General features: G+C 35.2%; 2 protein-coding genes and 1 non-coding gene across 4 annotated transcripts; 1 reads left to right on the forward strand and 2 right to left on the reverse strand.

Annotated features, from left to right (window-relative positions):
- The first annotated feature begins 3661 nt into the window (after positions 1 to 3661).
- LOC123915823 (probable glucan 1,3-beta-glucosidase A) lies at positions 3662 to 16846 on the forward strand. Of its 2 annotated transcripts, none has more exons than XM_045967076.1 (9): positions 3662 to 3992; positions 12609 to 12647; positions 12761 to 12880; positions 13341 to 13529; positions 13623 to 13796; positions 14423 to 14592; positions 14711 to 14860; positions 15509 to 15852; positions 16434 to 16846. In XM_045967076.1, exons 1-9 carry the CDS (start codon positions 3843 to 3845, stop codon positions 16613 to 16615), a joined length of 1518 nt encoding a protein of 505 aa, XP_045823032.1. In that variant the 5' UTR covers positions 3662 to 3842; the 3' UTR covers positions 16616 to 16846. The 2 variants fall into 2 exon arrangements, with proteins under 2 accessions (XP_045823032.1, XP_045823031.1); XM_045967075.1 differs by having other exon boundaries at positions 3663 to 3988; positions 12605 to 12647.
- A 717-nt stretch (positions 16847 to 17563) lies between these two features.
- TRNAA-AGC lies at positions 17564 to 17636 on the reverse strand. Its single transcript has one exon. It is a non-coding gene; the product is annotated as a tRNA-Ala (tRNA).
- A 3619-nt stretch (positions 17637 to 21255) lies between these two features.
- On the reverse strand, positions 21256 to 25317 carry LOC123916443 (inositol-3-phosphate synthase-like). Its single transcript, XM_045967906.1, has 10 exons — positions 25037 to 25317; positions 24850 to 24918; positions 24329 to 24464; positions 23394 to 23641; positions 23072 to 23298; positions 22556 to 22671; positions 22224 to 22400; positions 21922 to 22110; positions 21768 to 21830; positions 21256 to 21605 (listed from the first exon to the last, which is right to left on the reverse strand). Exons 1-10 carry the CDS (start codon positions 25225 to 25227, stop codon positions 21486 to 21488), a joined length of 1536 nt encoding a protein of 511 aa, XP_045823862.1. The 5' UTR covers positions 25228 to 25317; the 3' UTR covers positions 21256 to 21485.
- Positions 25318 to 25903: the final 586 nt, after the last annotated feature.

A 25903-nucleotide genomic window follows, 5' to 3' on the forward strand; every position in this document is an offset into this window, starting at 1 on the left:
ATTCATAGACTAACTTAATAAAAGCGTAAAATCAGGATAGTACACATCAATTGCAGGGTAAGATTCGTTTAAAAAAAGTACCGTTAATTAGAAAGACATAGAGGGAGGGAGGGAAGGAAAAGAGTGATGGTACATGTATGTATTCGTGTGAGAGAGAGAGAGAGAGAGAGCAAAAGAAAGTAAGAAAGGTTTGGATTGGAGAGGTCATGGGAGTCTCAATCAATATCCCATAAATGAATCAAAATTTGACTTTACTATCAACCTGTTCCTGATTTGAGTTAACAATGACTATTGCCAGACTTTGCTTTGTACGGTGAGCTTTTTACCTTGGATCGTTGACGCAAATTCACTTTTTACCGCTTCTTTATCAACTTCAATGCAAGGCAGTACGTTTTTATCTGCTAGTTACATGTTTCTACACTGCTTCACCCGTGTTTTTCTATTCTCCGTCATATATTATTAATTGCTTTTATTAATCGCACAACCAAATAAGATGGGATGGACCATTGTTCCCGACTAGACTAGGCTCATATTGGACTGATCTCATAAAGGCCCAACTCTTGTGCCCTCTTAAAGCTATGAAATTTTGAAAGTTTCTCTTCCTTCCATTATTCATTATTTCTCTTGAAAATTCAATTTTGCTTTTGAAAAAAAAATCGGAATGCGTTTCTCGAAGTTTTTCGAGTTCAAATTCATGAAAAATTCAAAAAACATATTCCGGAATTTTTTTCCAACCAAAAACAAATTAGGTTAAATTGGAAAATATATAGGTCAAACTTCTTATTAATTTTATAATTTTATTGTGTTGTAATGAATTGATTATGTAAAGATAATAATACTATATACAAATTAGGTCAAATTGCAAAATATATATATATAGGTCAAATTTACAACAGTGATGGTGGCGTCAGTGACGACGATGTTGTTCCCTGACTCTAGTTGTTGTTTTTTCGCTTTTGGGAGGCAGTAACTGGTCAGCGCCTCGATGATCATTTGCTCATAAAGTTGGAACGTTCCCACAAAATGTCTTTTGATTTTGCGAACACTTGGTTGTTGTATTGGAAGTATGTTTGTGATGATAGTTAGGCGTTTACATTGCTCCCGAATCACTTTGGTTTGCTGATGAAAGGTGTCGAAGAGGTTCTCGAGGAGTTTCTTTGTGTTTTGTTCACTAGTTTGTACATTCTTTAGTGGTGGAACTTGATGGTATGACTGAATTTGAAGCTTGTTTATGGTAGCATTATCATGGAATGGTTGAATCTAGAGGTTTCTTGGGGGATTTTAGCGTTTCTATGCTCTCGGTTCGTCGGCATGGGTGAAGACAATGTTGATGTCGTTGCTCCTTCTACTAGCTGATTTCTGATGACGATGGTACTCATTAGTCTACGACGTGTATTGATTTGTCAGCGTTTTGTGGACGACAATTGTAGCCGCTACGCTAACGGTGGCTCTTCGTGTATTCACCATCAAATCTAGTGTGTGAGCGTGTTTCCCCAAACCTAAAATATGCATAGAATGATACTGAGTCGTCGAGTAAGGACTATTGGTGGTTGTTGATGGTGGAACCTATTGTGAAGGAAAACTGATGCGCGTGCACACACTTCGACGATAAAGTCAGTAAACATCGTAAGTGAGAGATATATTTAGAATACATATGTCATACATTACCTAGCCTTTTTGACAAGTTAACATACGAGAAGAATCAAGGTTGACAATAATCTATAACATTCTCTTGTACACATGTGATGTGATCGGGACTGGTGTTGTATGATGCTTAGTGTGGATCTGATAATATGCTTCAGCTCGCGAATGACCTTTACCATGTTCAAAAGAGAAACAAATAATGTTACTATACTAAGCTATAAAAATCATATTCAATTTATTACGATCATAATTTTGCCAATTCATGTAATTTAAAAAATTGAATTATATAAAATAGTAAAATTAAATAGATATTAAAAATTATTTCTAAAATTGAATGTTTATAAACCATGGAAAAAATAAAAATGTAAATATTTCAATAAAAATTAAAAACTCATGTCGACAATATATATATATGGTATGCAAATTCAGTTCAATTAATATAAAAGTAAAAATGATGAAAGTAAAAACGTGCATGTGGCTAGGTAGCTAGCAGTAGCACTTATATCACACTCTGAGAGTATAGCTGTAGCATAGGCCTATTATATAATTCTCTATATGGCAATCTACTATGAAGGGTAGCCTCATAAATCATAATATACATACATGTCACAGTCACACTCACACTCATATCTTCTTTCATTACGCGTTGGAATATCATTTCACGTGACTCCATTTCTATGTGACAAACAAACAAACAAACAAACAAATTCTCTCTACACCCTTTTTGGTCGTGACATAATATGAGCACTGTAAAATTAATGGATTAAAAGGTTAGTAAATTACTACAAATAAATAAATTATAAGTGACGTGATTAAAAAATAAATATCATAGAAGTGTGACCAAATACATGAACAAGATTAATGCTTAATTTTATACATGTTTTGATCACTTAAATCCAATCTGATTACGGTTTATGTGTAATTGTTATCGTTTGTTAGTTTGCTTGCTTGCTTGATATACAGTTTTAAGTTAAAAAAATTGATGTCTCAATTCTATGCATTTGGATTCTCGACTCGAGCAATACTTGCTTGGACACAAGTGTTTGGGCACAAAATATAGATACATACACACAAATCAAAAAAATTAAAAGAAAAATAAAATAATCACATCAAATTATATTACTTTAATTATTTTTTATTTTTATATTCGTGTTTTTTGGATGTGTGGCCAACAAATTATATTCATGGTTGTGCATATTAAATAATTTCTCTTGGATTCTCTTCCACATTGTAATGAAATGGTGCATTCAAGTGATATTTAACCGCGATAACACACCACCTTACTCTTTATTTACTTTTAAGTGCAATACTAAACGGTGTCCCAAGACAATAATTAATAAAATGAAAATGGAATTAAAAACAAATATTTTAAGTAGAAAATGATATTTTTTTAAAAAAATTTAAGACATTAAATACAATACTTTCAAGATTATATTACCATTTTGTTTTCTTAGTCATTGGTCCAAAGATACTTTTTTAGTATTTCTCTTCTTTTAAATGATATAGTGACTATAAATTCAAGTCTACATAAATTTGACAAATTTGGTTGATCCGACCAAACTCACTCAATCTAAACTAAAAAATTGAGTTGGGTTGAGTAATTGAATGGATATTCGACCAACTTTATCCATAATTGATAGCTTTGTGTCTACGGTTGATAGCTGCAATCACATAATTTAAGGTGTTTGACATGTATATCAATTATGGACACAAAGTTGACATGTTTAATATCACTACTCATACGAAAAAATTACATGATAGTGATATACTTTCAAAAGGCAATGCTTGATCTAATGTCATTCCTAACACTAGTGTTACATTTAATGTTAAATTGGCAATGTTTACCTTGCACCTACTACCATTTGTTAGATAAATATCACGAATTAGTTAAGAAGTACATGTGATAGATACAAAGTTACAATCTCATCTCATTCATAGCAAAACTAACCAAAATTTAAAATGTCACGTAATTGTACAAATATGCTTCTCAATTACCAAAACATGCAATTTGTTTTCCTTAGTTAATATGTTTCTTAGTCAATGATACTAGAAATGCATCTGTGTGGCATTTGGTAATTGTACATTTTCTAGAGTGAAATCTCTTTCTATTAATTAATTAATTAGTATAACTATAATGTTATAATATATATCCTCACCATTCTTATAGTACTCATTTCATATACTCTGAGTGTAATAAGATGTGCAACAAAAAAATTTATGTGAACATTTTGTTAATTTTCTACCTCTCATTATTTCACAATGTTTATGCTTCTCAAACCAAGGATTTCAATTTGCAAATCAAAGCTGTGAACCTTGGAAATTGGCTAATTACTGAAGGGTGGATGAAACTGATGACAAATCGTCACACTATCTAATCCATGCCTATTTTAGCAACATTAGGTACATTTTAGTAGGTTTTTAGCAATAAATATGAGAGAAATCTAACCAATTGCTTGATTACTTGATTTGCAAGAAAACAGGAAAAATTGCAGGATTTGAATGAATTTCACTACGCTGGGGGCGTAGGCCATCACGCGCCGCGTGATGGAGCTAACAGAGAGCCAAGATCCTGACTTTGATCACGCGCGGCGTGATACCTTACCACGCGCGGCGTGAAGTCTTGATTGAAGATGAAGATTGCCTCTGACTCGATCACGCGCCGCGTGATTCTGTTATCACGCGCGGCGCAGTTGAGGGATTTGCAACCACGCGCGGCGTGGTAGATCTGGCGCGCGGCGTGGTTGCTTTCTGTATATATATTTTCTGCAGAATTCTGTTTCAGGGTTGGAAAATCTCTGCACTTTTCACTACATTCTGGTTTTGATACTTGAAGATCGTGATTCAACACTCCAGTGGGAGCTCCAAGCGCATCAGATCATGGATTCACAAGCCGTGGCGATGAAGCGAGGAAGCAATCGAAGAACGATGAGGAGCTAAACTCCTTCGGAGGTAGAATCTAGGATAGTTTAGGATGTAGTTCATCTAAATGTAACCTGCAATTGTGTAAGATCATACTCTCTTTATAGTGTTCATTCAATTCAATTCTGTTTCTAATGCTTTACAATCCTTCATTAGTGTTGTAATGATTTTGAGTTAAGTCACGTGCGAGAGTATTGATTTAATGTCTGAACTGAATTGTATTGAGCGCTCGAGTGTCTCCGGTCGAGAGATTGAGGCATAGAGTGTAGCGAACGATTGACGCGCGTTAATATCATTCGTTGTAGGTAGCTTCCGCCCGAGAGATCGGGGGAGTATCGACAACGAATAGAGTGGATTTTGACAAGAGATTGCGATTCACTAATTTGTCGATCTAGTTGTGAACACTTGAGTAGTTCTTATGACATTGTAGGTTGCATGCGGTTAGCTATAGTCTAGATGATTCCGATGATTCTACCTCACTTTCCTTATTATCAAGCACGTTTTCTAGCCAACCTTTACTCAACATACCCCCAATTTATGTGTATTTTCTGTGTAATGTCTATGAACACGATTCGATTAGTTTGATCACACAATCCCTGTGGATCGATATTTTTATTACTACGTGACTTTCGTGCACTTGCGAAATTAGTCATCAAGTTTTTGGCGCCGTTGCCGGGGATTGTGATTGATTCAACTAGGCAATTGTGTTCATATTTTCTGTGTTTTCTTCAGTATTTTCTGTTTTATATTTGTTTCCCGGAGCGTTCTACTTGTGTGTTTCATTGTGCATGCGGAGAACAGGTCCTCAAGAGCTGCAATTTGATCCAGAGATTGAAAAGACCGCTCGCGCAATTCGAAAGGCAAGAAGGGAAGCTCAAGCTTCAAGGGAAAGAGTTTTGCTAGGTGGTACACCGGACTGTCAAGGACAGAATTCTGCAACAATGGAAGAAGAACAGGTTCCACCGGTTCCTCAACCGCCAAGGCGTACCCTTGGTGATTATGGGAGGAGAGACAATGACGCTTTGGCAAATCAAGGATTTCAGCCGGCGAATCCTGTCTCATTCGACATCAAGAACACGGTCCTTTCCGCCTTAAAAGAAAATCCGTATTCAGGTTCGGAAGCTCAATGTCCGAATTTACACTTGTCTCATTTCTATGAAGCCTGCGACTATACCGATCCACCGGGGGTGAGCGAATCGGACAAAAGGCTGAGGTTATTCAAGCATTCTCTCACCGGCCGTGCTAAAGATTGGTTAGACACGATACCCGCCGGGACTATTGAAACTTGGAGACAGCTGGAGCGGAAGTTCTTAGATCGTTACTTTCCTATTCATAAGTTTCTAGAAAGAAGGGCTGAAATTAGCAACTTCGAACAAGCGGATGGTGAGACGTTGTATGATGCTTGGGAGAGGTTCAAGGTCTGTCTTAAAAGGTGTCCGAATCACGGTTTCGATGGCCACAATCAGATGCAAATGTTTACCCAAGGTTTGAGGGCTCAAACGCGAATGATACTTGATGCATCAGCCGGTGGATCGTTGAAGAACCGTGACGAAACTGAAGCAAGAGAGTTGGTGGAAAGCATGGCTCAAAACGAGTATAGAGCTACTAATGATAGAGGAGCCAAAAAGAAAGGCGGAGTGTTGGAATTGGATACTCAAACTGCATTATTGGCTCAGCAAAAGCTCATAACTAGCCAAATGGAAGCAATGATGAAGCTGCTGTCCAATCCGCAAGTCCAACCTTCTCCAATAGGTAAAATTGACAATGTGCGCTGTGATTTTTGTTTGCAGGACCACCCAAATGGCGGATGCTTTCCGGAAGGTTCAGAGGAGGCTCGCTACTTGGCCAATTTTCGGAAGCCGTACAACAATAACAACGGTTCCGGATGGGGGAATGGTATGCAAAGTCAAGGTGCACAGCAACAGCAGCAAAGGCCTCCATCAAGGATGGAAGAGACTCTAAATCAGTTCATGCTCATGACTCAAAGCAACTTTGAAGCGATGAAATCGAGTCAAGCAACCTCTAACAAGAATCATGAAGCTTCTATAAAGAATCTTGAGGTGCAAATGGGCCAGCTGTCAAGACAGTTCTCTATGTTGCAAAACCAAGGGGGTTTCGGTGGAAACACTCATGACAATCCGAAAAATGAAACTTGCAATGGAATCACCTTGAGGAGTAGGGAGATACCGGAAAGGCCAGCTGTAGAGAAACCCTTGAAAAAGAAGGTCATTGAAGAAGAAGTTGAAAATAAGAAAGAGGGAGAAGTCGAAAATAAGAGATATGAGGGAGAAGTAGAAAAGGAAACTATGACCAAGGAAGTTGAGATTAGTGAGGATGAAGTAGAAGAAGTTGAAAAACAGAGGGAGATGAAAGAAAAAGAGAGTAAGAAGGTAGAGAAAGATAAAGGAGTTGATGAATCGCCATATGCTAGGATGCCTTTTCCTAGGAGAAAGAAAGTTAAGAATCTTGAGCGGGAGAAGGAGTTCAAGAAGTTCATGAAGGTGTTGAACAAGCTTGAGATGGCTATACCGTTAGTGGAGGCATTGGAGCAAATGCCAAGTTATGCAAAGTTTTTGAAGGAGCTGCTCACAAAGAAGAGAAAACCATTGGACGATGAAATGGTGAGTATGACTGAAGAGTGCAGCGCCCTCATTCAACGGAAGCTACCTCAGAAAAAGAAAGATCCGGGGAGCTTTACAATTCCTTGTTCCATTGGAACGCTCACTATTGAAAAAGCTTTGTGTGATTTGGGTGCTAGCATTAATCTGATGCCGTTATCAATGATGAAGAAGATACCGGGAGCGGTAGCAAAACCGACAAAGATGAGTCTCTCTTTGGCGGATAGATCGGTTGTGCATCCGGAAGGTATCCTCCATGATGTGTTGGTTAAAGTTGCTGGGTTTGTGTTTCCCGCGGATTTTGTGGTCTTAGACATAGAAGAGACTAGGGAGTGGGAACCTTTGCTACTTGGTAGACCTTTCTTAGCAACTAGCCGTGCCCTAATCGATGTGGAGATGGGGGAACTCATGCTAAGGACCGACGATCAGCAGGTGACATTCAATGTCTTTGATAAGATGGAGTGTGATGATGGAGACCCCCAATGTTTTAAAATCCAGGTTTATGATCATATGGTTAAACATGCTCTTAAATTACCTTGGAATGCACACTACGTGCCACATGGTGGCACTTCTTTTCCGTAACCCTTAGGGGTATGGAACGTCAAGCATCGGGACGTTAAACAAGCGCTGGTTGGGAGGCAACCCAACGGTTTCTAATGTTTTAGTTTGTTTCCTTTTGAAGTATGTAGGTAGGTGTGCAGCAGAAGCAAGGACGGAAGCAAAACAGGGCAGAACAGAATACTACTACGCCGGGGGCGCAGTACAATCACGCGCGGCGTGATCCTTCATCACAGAGGAAGAAGTTTTCAGAAGACATTACGCGCGGCGTGGGGGCATATCACGCGCTGCGTGAAAACTGGAGAATTATGGAGTCCCTGACTAAGTGAGTACGCGCCGCGTGATGGTTATTACGCGCGGCGTGGCCTTGAGGAAATAAGTTTTTGACCGTTACAATTGGTACCACGCGCGGCGTAGCAGGGGTCACGCGCGGCGTGGTTACACAGGAAAACGTGTAAAATTTGAATTTCTTCATCTTCTCAACCATTCCATCCGTCCCATCATCAATTCACACGGTCTCCCACACGGAAAACTCCATTAACAACCCATTTTCACTCTTCAAACTTCTCCAATTTCACTCCTAATCACTTCTAATCATCCATTTCATTCACATTCACATAACACCCATATCACCCACTCCTAATTCCACTCCAAATCCCTCATTTCATCTCATTTCACCATTTTCCCAAATTAACCCATTTCAATCCTTACCATATCAAGATGTTGACACGGCTAACCGGAAAGGGAAAGAAGAAGAGTGATGCTAACCCACCGCAAGAGCCTCCAAAGAAACCAAGAACAAAGATGAGTGCTAGCAAGGGCCAATCCTCTAGGTCCACTCAAGCATCCCCTCCTCGCCGGAGCAGTGTCACCAGACCGCAAGTTCATCCTCACTTCATTAGTGAAGTGCATGAGAAAAGGTACTCACAAATTCGAACTTTTACTATTAATCAAGAGAAGGGTTTTGGTGAAGATTTGTTGAAGGGTGTTGCTGAATTAGGAAATGAGATAAGGTCTAGGGGATGGGAGAGATTTAATAAATTGATGATTAAAGATGAAATGAATCCTGGAAATCAGATGTGGGCTAGGGAATTCTTTGCAAATGCCTATTTACCGGATCAACCAATGTTTCCGGAGTATGTTTCTGTGGTTAGGGGTGTTAAGGTGAGTTATTCTTTTGAAACTATAAATAATCTGCTTGGTTGTGCTGCTGGAGGAGTGTGTGAGCTCTTGCGTGATAGAGAAAGGATTGACAAGAGTGGGATTGAAGTTAGGGAGGAACTAAAGAATATTGTGTGTCGTCCGGGAGCGATGTGGCTAGCCCACTCTGCAGCCTCTCTTCCTAGAAGGTTAAGCTTAACAAGTTTTAATCCGGTTCACCGAGCTTGGGGTGAATTTTGGTTGAAAAATGTGAGGGTTGTTGGCAACAATTCAGAAATTCAGCTGGACAATGCGCACGCGGTCCGATTGTTGGTTGAAGGGAAGTTTATTAATCTCGGGTATTGGTTACAAAAAGATCTTCATGAGATAGCCAATCATCCGAATCCGACCTTTACTTTGGGACATTGCAATCTCATCGCTGCTTTGTGTAGGGCGAATAATGTTCCCATGAATGTGCAAGAAGGTGATCTTCATCCCGTCCGACCATTGTCTTTATCATACTTCATCAAAAAGTTTGAGAGAGGCCCTATTGTGCCCCGTGGTGAGGGGAATGCTGCAAGAGAGGAAGCCTTAAGGGAAGAAGAAGAAATTAACAGGTTTGAAGAAGGTAATCATCCGGATCAACAGGGGGATCCGGCTTATGAGTCCCAAGAAATACCGGCCCATGATCCTCCTCGGTACTCTCATGATGTTAATCAGCTTGCTTCTATGTTACATCAAATGGAAATTTCTCAATATTCCGGGCTGCCGAATCTCTACTTTGATACCGCCTCTTCCATGTACACCGAGGCGATGACTTACCGGTCTACCTTCCCCCCTCCTACTTTTGGGACTTTGTATCCCGTTGACACTGATTGGGAGGCGCATCAGGCGAGGGAGCTGAACTCATTTCAGGCCAGACAAGCATACAATTCTGGATTGAGAGCTTCTGAGTTGGCGGAGATCGAAAGGCGACGCCGGGTTGAGCAGGATGAGGCTGCTGCAATGGAAAGGGAAATGCTGGATGTGGATGGGCTGAATTTGAATCTGAATAGCCCGTTCACAAACTACTTCACTGGCCAGCCGGATGACGCGGTTTGACGTCGATTGGTGCTTCTGTTTACTGCTGCTGCTGCTACTACTACTACTCTATCTCTATCTTTACTTAATTGTCTTTTATTTGCTTGGTTTGTAATAATATTTGATGTTGCTTGGATATTGGCTGGATGTTTTATTTTGTACTTGAATTTGAATCTTCTTTGTTTAATTGTGGAATGGTTTTTACTTCGAGAGTTTGTTTCAATATTTTGGCATGTTCTTTCTAGTCACTTGAGTATCAATTACTTGATTTTCTCCGTGTGTGATATGTGAAATTTGCAGTGCAATAGCTTGTTGCACTCATGAGATCAAGAGGCAAAGGAAGGGAACGCACACTTTTTGACCGGTTCTTTGATTCGACCCAACCGTGAGGTATTGAGCCAAACACTCCTTTTTCTTCTATGTGTGATATCCACTCTTGTATTGTCTCTCGATTTTGCTTGTCGTCTTTTTATTTGATTGGTACTTTTGTAGCACACACGAGGCATGTTTCTTGGTACCTTTGAGCCTTTCTATCCACCCTTACTTATACTTATCCTTTGCTTAACCATTTTTGAGCTGAAAAAGAAAATGTTATTCTTGCAAAACCTTAAGAAATTTGTGATGAAAAAAGGAATGACTTTCTTGGAGGTTAGGCACCTAATTAGTGGTTGATGCGCATTGCTCACTACTAAGTTTGGGGTTGCTCTTTGGAATTAGCAACAAATAAAGTTTGGGGTGAGGGTACTAGAGAACTTACAAAATGTTTTGATTGAAAAATTGAGAAAAATTTCAAAATTTGCAAGGCAAGAAAGAAAAGAAAAATGAAAAAAAAAAATGAATGTGAAAGAAATAAATAGAAAAGAAGTACAAAAAGAAGTGATAGCCTTGAATTCAAAGAATTGCAAAACTTTGTTTGATGATTGAAAAAGTTCTCTAGTCCACTATAGTTCAAAAGGGGTTTGGTTTATGAATTTTTTGACCTTAGGGGGATCTAACTCCAAGTTTTTCTACTACTTATCCCAAAATGTCACCATCCACCCTAGCCAAGCCACGTTATAACCCTAAAAGACCTCTAAAGTGTGTGCACAAGGTGAACCGAATGAATTCTTAGACTACTTGCAAAATTATTGTTGACTTGCATTGATGTGTTGATTGAGTGTATTACCAAAAGCTGAAGAGTGCATGTGAGTAAGTGTGATGAAATCATAGAGCCTTGGTCGAAAAGTGTGAACTACTTGAAAATGTCTTGCGGGAACGGTTGTGCAATTGAGCATTGTTTGCAGGTGGATCATTGATCATCAGGTGAGTCTCACGTATGTATGATTCGAGTGAATTTAAGGAAAATGCCAAGGTCTTGACACAAAAGCTTGAGGTAAAAGTTGTTTCCTTGAGGACAAGGAAAGGTTTAAGTTTGGGGTTGTGATGACAAATCGTCACACTATCTAATCCATGCCTATTTTAGCAACATTAGGTACATTTTAGTAGGTTTTTAGCAATAAATATGAGAGAAATCTAACCAATTGCTTGATTACTTGATTTGCAAGAAAACAGGAAAAATTGCAGGATTTGAATGAATTTCACTACGCTGGGGGCGTAGGCCATCACGCGCCGCGTGATGGAGCTAACAGAGAGCCAAGATCCTGACTTTGATCACGCGCGGCGTGATACCTTACCACGCGCGGCGTGAAGTCTTGATTGAAGATGAAGATTGCCTCTGACTCGATCACGCGCCGCGTGATTCTGTTATCACGCGCGGCGCAGTTGAGGGATTTGCAACCACGCGCGGCGTGGTAGATCTGGCGCGCGGCGTGGTTGCTTTCTGTATATATATTTTCTGCAGAATTCTGTTTCAGGGTTGGAAAATCTCTGCACTTTTCACTACATTCTGGTTTTGATACTTGAAGATCGTGATTCAACACTCCAGTGGGAGCTCCAAGCGCATCAGATCATGGATTCACAAGCCGTGGCGATGAAGCGAGGAAGCAATCGAAGAACGATGAGGAGCTAAACTCCTTCGGAGGTAGAATCTAGGATAGTTTAGGATGTAGTTCATCTAAATGTAACCTGCAATTGTGTAAGATCATACTCTCTTTATAGTGTTCATTCAATTCAATTCTGTTTCTAATGCTTTACAATCCTTCATTAGTGTTGTAATGATTTTGAGTTAAGTCACGTGCGAGAGTATTGATTTAATGTCTGAACTGAATTGTATTGAGCGCTCGAGTGTCTCCGGTCGAGAGATTGAGGCATAGAGTGTAGCGAACGATTGACGCGCGTTAATATCATTCGTTGTAGGTAGCTTCCGCCCGAGAGATCGGGGGAGTATCGACAACGAATAGAGTGGATTTTGACAAGAGATTGCGATTCACTAATTTGTCGATCTAGTTGTGAACACTTGAGTAGTTCTTATGACATTGTAGGTTGCATGCGGTTAGCTATAGTCTAGATGATTCCGATGATTCTACCTCACTTTCCTTATTATCAAGCACGTTTTCTAGCCAACCTTTACTCAACATACCCCCAATTTATGTGTATTTTCTGTGTAATGTCTATGAACACGATTCGATTAGTTTGATCACACAATCCCTGTGGATCGATATTTTTATTACTACGTGACTTTCGTGCACTTGCGAAATTAGTCATCAGAAACCTTCTCTCTTTGATGGAATAAAAAACAATGATCTTTTGGTAAGCTAATTAATCTACTATAGTATATCACTTTATTAATAATTTCATATCCTATTCCCATTATGAAAATTATATTTCTACAAGTTAATTTATTTGTTTATTGTTAATTTCAGGATGGAACTCATGTGCAATTCAAGTCAGTGAAATTGCAAAAATATCTATGTGCAGAAAATGGTGGAGGAACTATTGTTGTTGCTAACCGCACCAAAGCTTCTGGTTGGGAAACTTTCAGGGTCAGTTTTCAATATTGTCATTTTTTTTTCTTTCAATAACATGTTAAATACCGCATGAAACTCGCACATAACAAATGGTGGACCGAGATTGTCTACATTAAAAAACAGACGCAGTTTAACTTTTGGCCGTTAAATAGTAATCGGACGGTCCAAATTAGTTCACAACCGTCAGTTGAAGATCAGATGACTAATACGAGTATTGCGTCAACGTAGTTACAGTGTTAAAATCTCACCCAACAAATGGTAGGTCTTGGGTTCAAACCTGAGACACCACATATATGAATTCAGCCTAACAATTTTTGTATTTGTTAGCTTTTTTTAGTATAATCGGTATTTGTTAGTTGAATTAGGATATACGATTTGAATAGTATTTATGATTTTATTTTAAATTGTTTGGTACACACATACTATAATTTAATATATTTTAATTTGTTTTGTGGGTGTTTTATAATCCATGTAGTTGTGGAGGGTGAATGAAACATCATTCAATTTGAGAGTGTCTAATAAGCAATTTATTGGATTGGAAGATGAAAACAAATTAGTGGCTGATATAGATTCACCTGGAGACAAAGAAACATTTGAGATTGTAAGAAATAATGATGATCCAAACAGGGTTAAGATCAGAACACCAAATGGTCTGTTTCTACAGGTATATACACTAGTACTACTTTGTTTCTAGATTTTGTAGCTAATAGTATGTTTCTATATATGCGGTTTAATATTGTCGTTTATTAATTATCAGGCCATATCATCAGAGAGTGTAGTGAATGCAGAAACAACAGTTTATGAAGAATCCAGTTGGGAGGACAGTGACCCTTCTGTCTTTAAAATGACTGTATTGACTAGTACCATTATAAAAGGAGAATACCAAATTACTAATGGTTATGGCCCGGATAAAGCTCCCAAAATCATGCGGGTAATTAACTGCTTCTTTGCTTGTTTATTTATCAAGTATGTGTGTTAGGAAACGGTGTTTGTGCGAGATGATACGAGTCTCTTTTAGTTTAATCAAAATTCTCGGTTCAATTCGTAACTTGGATATGTAGCAGCGTTAAAAAATTTAGGGAGAGTTTGCCGTCCATTTGGGTCTCACAAGGCTCGAATGATTAGTCTCAGCAATTGCGCGCAGATAATATTTGGTTTACAAAAAAAATTGTGTTGAAAAATATTTTTGAATAAATTATTTTGTAAATTAGAATTGAGTTGCAATCTTATTTTGGGTAAAAGTAATTTTTATGAAGGTTAATTTTATGGTGTACAAGCGAATTAGTATGTATGGTAGAATGAACAAAGTTATTTTACTATTGAATTAATAAATTTTACCATTTGATCACGTGAGAAATGATGAAACTTATTGATTCGATAATACGAAAAAAGTGTGTATAGTACAACACTATCTTACCAATGTAAATCATGCTCGAGTACAGTTGCAATCTCGGCCGCAGTTGTCGTATGATGCTGCGGCCGAGATATCTACAGCCAATTTCTTAAAAGCCTTGAGGCAATTTAATTTATTGATAGAGCTATGTATTGGGGATGCAGGATCATTGGAATACGTATATAACAGAAGATGATTTCAAATTCATGTCAGAAAATGGATTAAATACAGTAAGAATACCCGTTGGATGGTGGATAGCTAAGGACCCAACACCACCTAAACCATTTGTTGGAGGATCCTTGAAAACACTAGACAATGCCTTCACATGGGCACAGTAAGGCTAATTAAGACCCTTGCTACTCTATTTTATTTTTACCATATTAATGTAAAGTCCACTTTGTCTACCAATGGTTATAAGTTATGGTAACAAGTCATAATTAATGTGATTTCAGAAAGTATGGAATGAAAGTAATTGTTGACTTGCATGCTGCACCAGCTTCACAAAATGGAAGAGTTCATAGTGCTACAAGGGATGGATATCGAGAATGGGGAGATTCCTACATTCCTGATACTGTCGCAACCATTGATTTCTTAGCTGAAAGGTCTCATTCATATTAATTCAATGTCTCTTTTAATTTAATCTTCTATAAAAATATACTGTACATGTTAACTATCTTTGGTTCACTTCTATTTTTAATAGTAATACATTATTTTGATCGTTCATTTGTGCGGTTAAATTAGTCTTTTAGTGTCCGTTTGGTTGGAAGGAAAGAAAGTGGAAAGAAAGGAAAACACAGATTAGTTTCTGTATTCTCGTTTCTTTCCAACCAAACGGAGGGTTAGGGTGAGATAAAAATGTTACTAAAAAAATCGAACATATATTTAGAATTGCACATTTGTCGACTTGAGAATTAATCTTATTATGAGTCCAAAGAGTCTAAGCCGCAAAAATATATTGTGACACTTACTCAGGATCAAAGACTCTAATTACAATGCGTTGCAAAAAAAGAGATTGTTACGCAACTAAATGTCTTGAAGGTTATGCACGTTCTTATAATAGAGCTTCCGAGCTTAGCTCTCTAACCATTTTGTGTGATAAATTGAGTATCATTTACGAAAGTACTCTTATTCACAGTAGTTAGTAAAAAAACTACACGAGTTGAAACAAAATAAATAAAGATAAATTCATGAAAAAAAAAGGCGAATAATATTTCCATAATAATATGCTTAACTCAAAAATTACTCTACAGATATTCCGAAAGTCCAAGTCTAATTGCAATACAACTCATGAATGAGCCTTATGGAGTTGATTTGGGAAGCCTTAAAAAGTATTATCAAGCAGGTTATGAAGCTGTAAGGAAACACACCTCAAGTGCTTATGTGATAATGTCTAACCCTCTAGATAGAGACTCAAAAGTGCTTCTACAGTTTGCTAGAGCTTTTGATAGAGTTGTCATTGATGTGCATTACTACAATCTATTTTGGGATAAGTTTTCAAACATGAATGTGAAGCAGAATATTGATTATATCAGATATAATAGAGCTTCTGAACTTAGCTCTCTCACCTCATCTAATGGACCCCTCATCTTTGTTGGTAAGCTTTCTTTTCCTTCAAACAATATTAGCAAATTGGGTCTTAGAAATATTTGCTTTCTAAGAAACAATTAGGTAAGTTGAATTTTGAGTACACATTATGGTTAGGAAAGTTTTAAACCTCATAAAACACTTACAAAGTTATTTAGTGAGTGTTTGGTTTAAATTCCGATTAAAAAACATGTATATATGTCCCATTTTGTCGTGGAATTCAGAAGCTAGAAATAGTTTTATTAAAAAAACATGCATCTGGGTGTGTCTCATTGTAGTTTCAAATAGACTATTAGTGCATGTTTGGTATCACGGTAGAATTGTACAATTATCACGAGGAGCTGTTGTGATTTTGTAATTACAACTTTACGATTTCGGCAACATCAATGTGATACCAAACATAAGTACCTAATATAATTGGGCCTTAGAATTGAAATTGAACTTAACTCAAATTTTATGAAGTTGATGAAGTGAAAGATTTCTACCACTGATAAACATTATTTGCATCAAATGTGACTATAACACTAAGTAATCAAATATTTAGAAATGATTAGCATAACATAATGAATGTTTGGTGATGGAATTTGGCAGGTGAATGGAGTGGTGAGTGGATGGTTAAGAGTGCATCAAAGGAAGATTACCAAAAATTTATGAAGGTACAAGTGGATGTATACTCTCGTGCTACATTTGGATGGGCCTATTGGGCTTACAAATGTGACTCTAACTACTGGAGCCTTAAGTGGTTGCTTGACAATAATTATGTTAAGTTTTAATATCCCCATATGCTCTAAGATTAAGATTTTTTTTTCAATTTTAAAGAAAAAGACCAAGAGTGTTCAGTACTTTATTTGATATGTTAATCAAGTATAATTTACAAAAATAAGATTATATATGTTAATCAAGTATAATTTACAAAAATAAGATTATGTACCATTGATATTATATTTATTTATATACTAATACATCTATCAGTAATATATGCTGACAAAGATGAGTGTTTTTACTTCAAGAAGTGTAGAAAATATTAGAAATATTATTGTACGAAAAAAAAAATATTAAGCCTTTTTTCTTTGACAAATATTAGACCCTTTTTTTAGATAAACAATAAAGGTAAAAATAAACGTATATGTGAGCTTAGCTTAGTTGGTGGGATACGCACAATCATTAAATTAAAAATTTCTTAAAATTATAAAACCCAAACTCAAAGCTTGAAATGTTCCACAACATGCAAATGCAACACATGCATCCTAAACAACTATATTGCATCGTGAACCGGACAACTTTAAACAATATTTCCGATAATGAAAATTAAAATCGGAAAGGTTTTGTAGAGTTTTCCGAAAAACTTTACCAAACAGGATCACTTTAAAAAATATTTCTGGTTTGTAATTTTGTGAATTACTCTTTTATTTTCTTACCAGAAAACTTTTAGGCATCTGTAAAAAATGTGAAATATATAAATAAAAGCTTTTAGTTTATAAATATGAGGGTAAAATAGATACTTCACTTAAAAACATTGGGGTGAAGATATAATTGTTTGGGGGTAGAAATAATTTTTTCAGAACTTTTCTATCATGCTTATGTAAGATTATTTTTGAGATATCAGTGGGCTTGGGCTTGGGCTTGAGCTAGCCCTGGCATTCTTGAGGATTCGTTATAGTACGCTTTGCAGTAACTCAAAAAATTAGTACAAATTAAAAGAGCAAAAAATCCGAAGATTATGGAGATGCGGGGTATCGATCCCCGTACCTCTCGCATGCTAAGCGAGCGCTCTACCATCTGAGCTACATCCCCATTTTATGATTCATCTTCCGTTCTATTATTTATACTAGAAATAATATTTTATCATCTAACCCATCAAGAATATATACAAACAATTACTGTAAATTATATTCACATACAAATTCATCGAAATAAACTAACAGAGTGCTTTGAACTAATCCATAATTTTCTTTTTCAATAGTGCAACCAATAAGAATTCAAAATAAGGGATTGATTCTATTCACTTATCTTCTTTTCATTTCTTTAATTACTATACTTAAAAATATATAATTATTACACTGCAATAGTAAGTGGATTCAAATATAATTTAAACACTAAAAAATAACATTATACTCCCTCCATCCCAAAATATAAGCAAAAGTTGGTCAATAAAAGTGAATGTATTTGGTCTAAATCTTTAATCAAATACATCAAGTTTCTTTGACCCACTTTTATTTATATTTTGGGATGGAGGGAGTTCTTTAGTAACGCCTCATAGTTGTGTTTGTTGGTGTTTTTTTGGATTGAGCATAACTTTATGCCTCTTTTTCATATTGTTCCATTCTAACTTCTAAGCAAGCCTTGTACTTTGAATTTTTCCGAAAAAATGAAGAGGCTTAATTTTTCAAAATATGCTTCTCAATTTACTCCACCTATTTATATATTTATTTGCCATTTAATTTTTATTTTCCCAAAGGATTGTTGCTTAACTCTTAAAGGATTGTTGCTTAATAGCTAAAAACATCACAAGCAGCTCTCATCAGAGTTGCTCTCAAAATGATATTATATGGATGAAAATGGTTTAGACACTTTTATTTGTATTACATGATGATGACTTATGAAAAGACCAATAATTATTTTGGTCTTCTCTGATACGTCTTGTATTGAGGAGATCATTTAGTTTATTAATATATTTCATTTTGCCTTGTTAAGAAAAAAAATCAATAATTGAAAGAATTCATCTATTTATGTGTAAACTTTTGTTTCAGTTTATAAATAAAGTGACAAATATAATAAAAAAATTTACACATATAAAGATAAAATTACCGATTTGAACTCTAACAACCATAAAAAAATATTCAGCTTAATAATTTTAGTTAAGTTATAAAGGAATATTTCCTTTTCCACTCTTAATTATGGGAGGAACGTGCTTTAAGACAAAAAAAGAAAGAAGAAAAGTAATGAAATGGATTTGAATCCGTTTCTCACCTTTCAATATCATAGACAAATTGTACCATAAATGAAATTTATAAAATTGTCCACAAGTGAATAATCACATTAGTGAACAAAGTGACTGAAATGATATGCATGTGTGGTGCTTCAGAAATGGACCAAATGGTCCAATTATATTGTACTGATACGATAAGGAGCTTATGAAATATGGATCATTTATTATTGCACACATTTTGGATTTTAGGGATAGTGATTTTTGTTTAATAATTAAAAGTTTCGGTGAGTGTCCCGTGAACTTTGCTCGATTGGTAGGACGTTACATTATATATATGTATGGATCGGGGCTCAAATCCGATTATCTCACTCATCCACCTTATGAGTGAAACTTCTAGATGAGTTAAATTCAAAGTTCATTAAAATTATTGTAGGGTTTCACTGACCTTCCCACTTCAGGAAAGGCTTTACAAGAATTATTGTAGGGTTTCCAAGTGTAAAACAACATTTACGGATGTATTTATAAATTATTCCCAAGATAAAAATTGAACTTACTTTCTTATAATATATGAATCAATTTTTTATCAATTGAACTAACATCCATCAACTTAGAAATAGTGATGTCGAAACAAGGAATAAACTATTATGAAATTTTTGTTTTATGAAGAAACCATAATGGATTAATAATGCCTAAATTATTCAGCTCTCTATAAAGGTGATTGTGATATTTATTGTTTTCATTACCTTAATTATATTAACATTTAAAGGAAAATTGTTGTTGTCCTTACTTTAACGACTTGATGATGTATACTACACATGCAAGACTATGTGTCGCAATTTTAATGGAGCCAAGAAGACAAAATTTATAAAAGTGATAACTGAATTAATATTCAGTTAATTTATTTACTAAAATACCTATATAGCAACAAAATAATATTGTATGGATAGAAGAAGCCCTGCCATTACAGAGGGAGACACTTCTTGTCTTATGACCAAATCACCAAATATAACATCACTAATCACTAATGGTGTTGAACTTTTGAAGCGGATTACACTTCTTTCAATTTTGAAAGTAGGGTTGCAATTTGCTCATTTTATCTTATTTCTCATGTCGGTTTGTTTGTTTTCTTATTAATGACTTGTGTATTTGGATTATTGAATTACTTATTTTGATTCGTCGACATTGCTAATGTATAAGATATAAAATATATTATTGATAATGACGCGTTTATATATTAAAATCTAAATTGAATAACTTATTTTATTATAGAAAAAAAATATGTATTAGCTTTTCACTCATCCATCTAGTAATAAAAAGTTGAAAATATTGTAATTAAAATTTAAGAACTTTCATCCCTTATTTGATTATTATCATCATTGTGCTGAAAATGAATATTTGTGCATGTGAAATTAGAACATAAATCCATTATTCACGCGATTCGGTTGTATGAACGTTTAAGGTGTTAAAAAAAAAATTATTTATGACTCTTGTCTAAGTTGTCAAACATGTATCGTATAATTGTAAAACAATAACGTATGTCAGACACATACGCCATAATTCTCAAAAGTACTTGTGGTTCATTATGTTTTGGGTCAAGACCCTACATCTTTTTCTTTATATTTCTATGCTATTTTGATTGATTTAAATAGTCTATCTACACCATAGTCATAGATAAAAATAAAAATAAAAACCGAAGATTTCACATAGTGCTTTAATGATCAAAAAGACTATTAAGTTATGATATCATATATCAATAGAAGTCGGATTTAATGGAAAAAGTTAAACTTTTACAATGTAACGAACCGATATATATTCAAACCAGAGCCGTGTTTATATTTTGTATTCAACAATGTCTTGAATTTACCTATTTAAAAAAATAAATAAAATTACAATAACATGTTGAATTATTGAGACATAGATAGATGTAAAATGTGTGGACTAGCCAGTCTTGAGAGTAATTATTAATTATAATGTCAAAAAGTCTAAACTTCAAAATTTCTTATGAACTCAAGCACTCCCATGTTACTAGTCTGTGGGACAAATTGCTCACCTTTATCAACAATCAATATCAGGAGTTTTTCATTAGCACTATGCACATAAACTTTTCCAAACTACAGTGTTAGAACCCGTGGCGACGAGGACGACGGTGGTAAGATTGACATATATGTCTTCAGTTTAGTTAAAGGTGTGGGTTTGGGCCAATCATGGTCATATGTAATTGCCTTAGTATTGAAACTCTCAGCATTGTTACCTGTTAATTCAATAATTGTCACCAGCCTTGTAAAGAACACTTGTGATCATTAAGAGAAGGAAAATGATATTTATCGCGAGAGAGTGTATCCCGAATTCATCACAAACTCTTTTTGGCTATTTCAGACATGTAAGCATTCGCTATGTTCGTGAATGTAAATGTTCGCATTATAAGGAGGTGCTATGCCAATTATAAATATAGAAAACTATAAATAGACGAAAGAGAAGCATCAATTAAACACAAAATACTTTGACAAGTGAATATTATTCGATATATTAAGATGGCCGCCTGCTCAGTGCTCTAAATTAAGCCGGCAGGAAAACACGGTGAAATGTTGGTAGGTACATTATGCTAACCAAACATATCAAAATATCACAACAGCAAATAGAGGACCATGGGATAAGCTTTGGACACACTACTATATTGAGTTATCCCAAGTTTCTTCTAATTCAAATGGTACACTTCACTTGTATTCAAGGATCATGTTGTTCTCAGGTGCCAATCCAACACAAGCTCTCAGAATGTTTTCCAGCATAGATCTCTGCTTTGATAATGCATTCACTACTGGTGTACCTGGTGGAACCTGCAATTTCAAAAAATTAATTATATTTTACACATCAACCTTGTAGAAAATTATACATAAAGTGCAAACATTTCTCAGATTAGGCGTGTCCTAGTGTCGGACACCAACACTTATAATTACACTGAATTATGTTATTTTCTCAATCAGCTAGATTAGACTTACAAGAGGAGCCTTAGTGAGGTAACTGAGGATGGTTGCAACAGGGTGGAATGTGTGGAACTTGTCCTGTAAATGAAAACAAGTAAACAATACATTTAGCTTAAATTTTTTAACAAATCAATAAACATGATAGTTTAAGCAAAAAATTAATAATCACCTCATGTTCAGATTTGAACTGGATTCTAGTGCTAAGCTCAGCAAGAAGGACCAAGTCCAAGATAATTGGAGCAGCCAAAAGAGAATCTTCACATGTGTTATGCATCACAATAGTGTTCTTTCCACCCATAAATATCTCAGAAGTGTACTCATCCATTGCTCTCTTGCTGTCTCCCACATAAGGCACATACTGCAAAATTAGAAAAAACCAATTAATTAGTACTAATGAGTAATGAACCAAGAAAGACATAATAAAAGTTACCTTAATAACACCAACAAAAAGAAAGTCATAGTAAAATTTACCTTAATGACAACAACATGGTCTGGATGTTCACCAGGTCCATAGAGGATTGCATTGCTGTTAACCATATCATCAACGACGTTGCTCTTCGAGATTTCCTTGGAGCGGAAGGTTTGCGGTGCAGAGAGATTCATTCCATCATTGTTTCCCAAATGGTTGTAACTCACTATTGATGTTGGCTATAATTTCATCATTCAACAACATAATTCAAATATCAATTCAATTTACTTCTTTTGTGCCAACATAATAGTACATGTCTTAATTAAACTTTGATCATATTACCAAAACAAAAAAAATTAACAATTGAATACTAAAAATGAATAAAGTAACTTACTTTGATACCAGCTCCCACAAGGAAATCAACTAGCACAGACTTCATTTTTGTCTGACCACTCTTGAAGTCATCTCCGCCGATCAAACTGTTCCTTTTGATAGCCAAATCAATCAACCCTGATGAATCAATACAAGCAAAATTCAATTTTTGTTTTAAATTTGTAACACTTACTAGCTTTTTATATCTATCTAAGTGTATCTTTGGTATCACGGTGGTTATGTTAGAATCACGGTGATCTACGGTGATTTTCCAAAAGCTACACTCTATGGCTTCTGCAAAATCGTGGTGAATCACCGTGATTCTGACATATTCACCGTAAGCAATCCTGACAAATTCAACTTCTAAGGTGAGTATTATCACTTTTTAATTTTTATAAACTCTTTTCGGGTCATTTTTTAATGTGCGACATGAGTTTTTACACTGGCGAGTCGCTAGTCACAACATGTTTAATTAATTTGCATAAATGAAACAATAAAATTGTGATAAAAGTAATTAATGGAAAATTAGGAAAATAACCTGGGACAAAGGTGTTTTGAGGGCTTCCATTGATGAAAGGAACATTTTCAAGAACACAAGCCAAAGCAAATAGGGTTGAAGGAGAAATCTCAGATTCATTCTTGTCCACAGAAGCCAAGAGATTCTCCATAGTGTCATTTAGTCCCACAACAATATTACTGTACCTCTCAGTGTTTGCAGTCCAAAGTACAACAACCTTGTCAACCTTGTTAGCTTCCTTAAACTCCCTTAAATTCATAAAACAAATTATATTATGTAAGTTTCAAATTGATGATAAGGTAGTAAATTAATCAGATTGATATTTAATGTTGAATTTTAGTACTTAATGTCTTTGATGACTTGTTGAAGTTGTTCTTTCTTTGTTCCTTTAATGATGTTGTTAGCACGAGCTCCTTGATTAGCAGCAATGAAATCAGGGTCATAGATTCCAGGGAGTGGAACCATGGATTCCATGTAAGGCCTCAACTGTTTCTGTAGGTCTATGTCAAACACCTTGGCTCTACCCATAGCATCAGCTAGGTTCATGTCACTGATATCCCATCCTCCCCACACTATGTCCTCAGGGTTTACCTACATACATAGATTAAATTAAAAGACATGCTAATGAAATAAAAATTCATATAAGTTTTTGACACATTTGAAATCGCAAGAGTTGATGCTAATCATGCTACTAGTACTACTCATGTTCCACCACATTTTAAAAAATTACTTTTTATTTTTAAAAGGTTTGAATTCTTCTAACAATAAGTTGGTGGGTTTTTTTAGAGCGACGCAAATGATAACATGCGGTTAAAGCACCTCTGCAGTCGTGACTGCATGCAGTCAACAACTTTATTACTGTACGATCAAAAGCGAATGATTCAAATTTGATAATAAAAATTTAATATTAAACAAAAATTAAAAATTGTCTTTTAATAAGAACCATCCGATTTTAATCAAACGATTCTGATGACCTAACTACAGTCGACTGCACAAAACAATTAATCAAAATCGAGGGTTAAAGGGTATCAAATTATGTGTATCTTTTAGTTAATTTAAAGTGCCTAAGTAGAAAAAAGAGTAATTAGAGAACTTAGTAGAAAAAAGCAATTTAGTATTATATTCAATCTGGATGAATTAGATTCAACTTTTAATTGTCATTTTTATCTAAATTAGTATTAGTATTATATTCAATTTAAAGTACTTAGTAGAAAAAAGAGTAATAATAATGAAAATGAAATGAGTTCCATCAAAGAAAGGGACCATATGATATAGTACCATTGGAAGAAGGCTCTTGAATGGGGCATAGATTTCTTCCCCTTGGAAAGACCCCACTCTGATAGCTGATGCTTGGGTCAGTGAACCAAAATAATTGGCTTGCTGAATATTGTCCTTTGTTGCCCATGAAATACCCCTGAAAATTGTATTTAAGAAATGAAGTAAATAAGTAAATTTAGTCTTTGAGATTTTTTATTTTACTACTAGTTTAATTTGACTTGAAAGTCAGTTCTAACATAATATTTTCATAAATTCAAAGACCAAATTTATTGTTGGGTGAAAATTCAATGATTAATTTGCTTATTTAGTCAATAATACTTGTTTCCTTGGTTAGTATTTCAGAAACACTGGTTAATATTTTTCTAATAATAATAATAATAATAATAATAATAATATATATGTAGTGAAAAAATACTATAAAAATAACAAAATAATGGTAAGTTAAGATTTAGTAAAGAAAAAAGAAACAGTGTAAAAAAATAAAGATTTAGTCAAAAAATGGTGAGTAAGATGAAACTAACTCTCGGTTTGCAATAACACCACCAGTGAGGGATGAACCATTGTTTCCACCCCACCCAACAAGCATTACCCTGACAATATCAATAACAAAAAAAAAAAAGCACATGTAAATAACATAACAAAATAAATGAAATTCATTAATTAATATACACAATGAAGAATGAGGAAAACATTATTATAATATAGTACCCTAATTTAGGGAGATTGGTTTGAGTTTTAAATTCATATTTGACAGTTTTGGGCTTAACAACCCACTCATAAGTGTCATTTGTGTTCTTCTGATGAACAAGTTCGGTTGTTTCGTAACTGTACACGGACTCAATCTCAGTCTCTGTGTACTTCACGTTAGGACTCTCAACCTTAAAATTCTCGATGAACATTTTGGTTACTTGAAGAAATTAAGAAAATATTGAAGAGAAAAAGTAAGAAAGGTTTTATGGTTGTTGTGGTGTGTTGCTTCACGTTGTTGAAGATGGTTCAATTTATAGAGAAAAATTGCAATAGTGCTACTACACGTGGTACAAAATAAGTGGATCTATGTATTGGGATAATTAATGTTTTTTATATTTTTGTTTTTGACAAATATAATTCATTGAACTTTGCTCTCTATAGATGGTTAAATTGTGTGAATTGCTTCTTCTTCTTTTTTTAACACTTTAAAGATATAGGAAAGTTAGAAATAATAATTAATGTCTTTTATATTTTTGTTTTTGACAAATATAATTCATTGAACTTTGCTCTCTATAGATGCTTAAATTGTGTGAATTGCTTCTTCTTCTTTTTTTAACACTTTAAAGAGATAGGAAAGAGAGAAATAAAAGAGAAGAAAGATAGAAGAGAAATTGAATAGAAATTTTATATGGTTTGGATGAATAGAAAAGTGAGAAGAGAGAAATTAATTAAAATGAGAAATTAATATTTTTTTTTTTTAGACCAAAAGAGGAGTAGGAAAGTGCTACTACCTCAAAATATATAGATAGATAAAAAAGAGAAAGATACCAAAAAAAAGGAGGGGGACCAAACCAAAACCTCCTTACATATAAGAAAATCTAAACT

The sequence above is a fragment of the Trifolium pratense genome, linkage group LG3 (genome assembly GCF_020283565.1).
Source record: "Trifolium pratense cultivar HEN17-A07 linkage group LG3, ARS_RC_1.1, whole genome shotgun sequence".
Classification (NCBI taxonomy): Eukaryota; Viridiplantae; Streptophyta; class Magnoliopsida; order Fabales; family Fabaceae; genus Trifolium; species Trifolium pratense.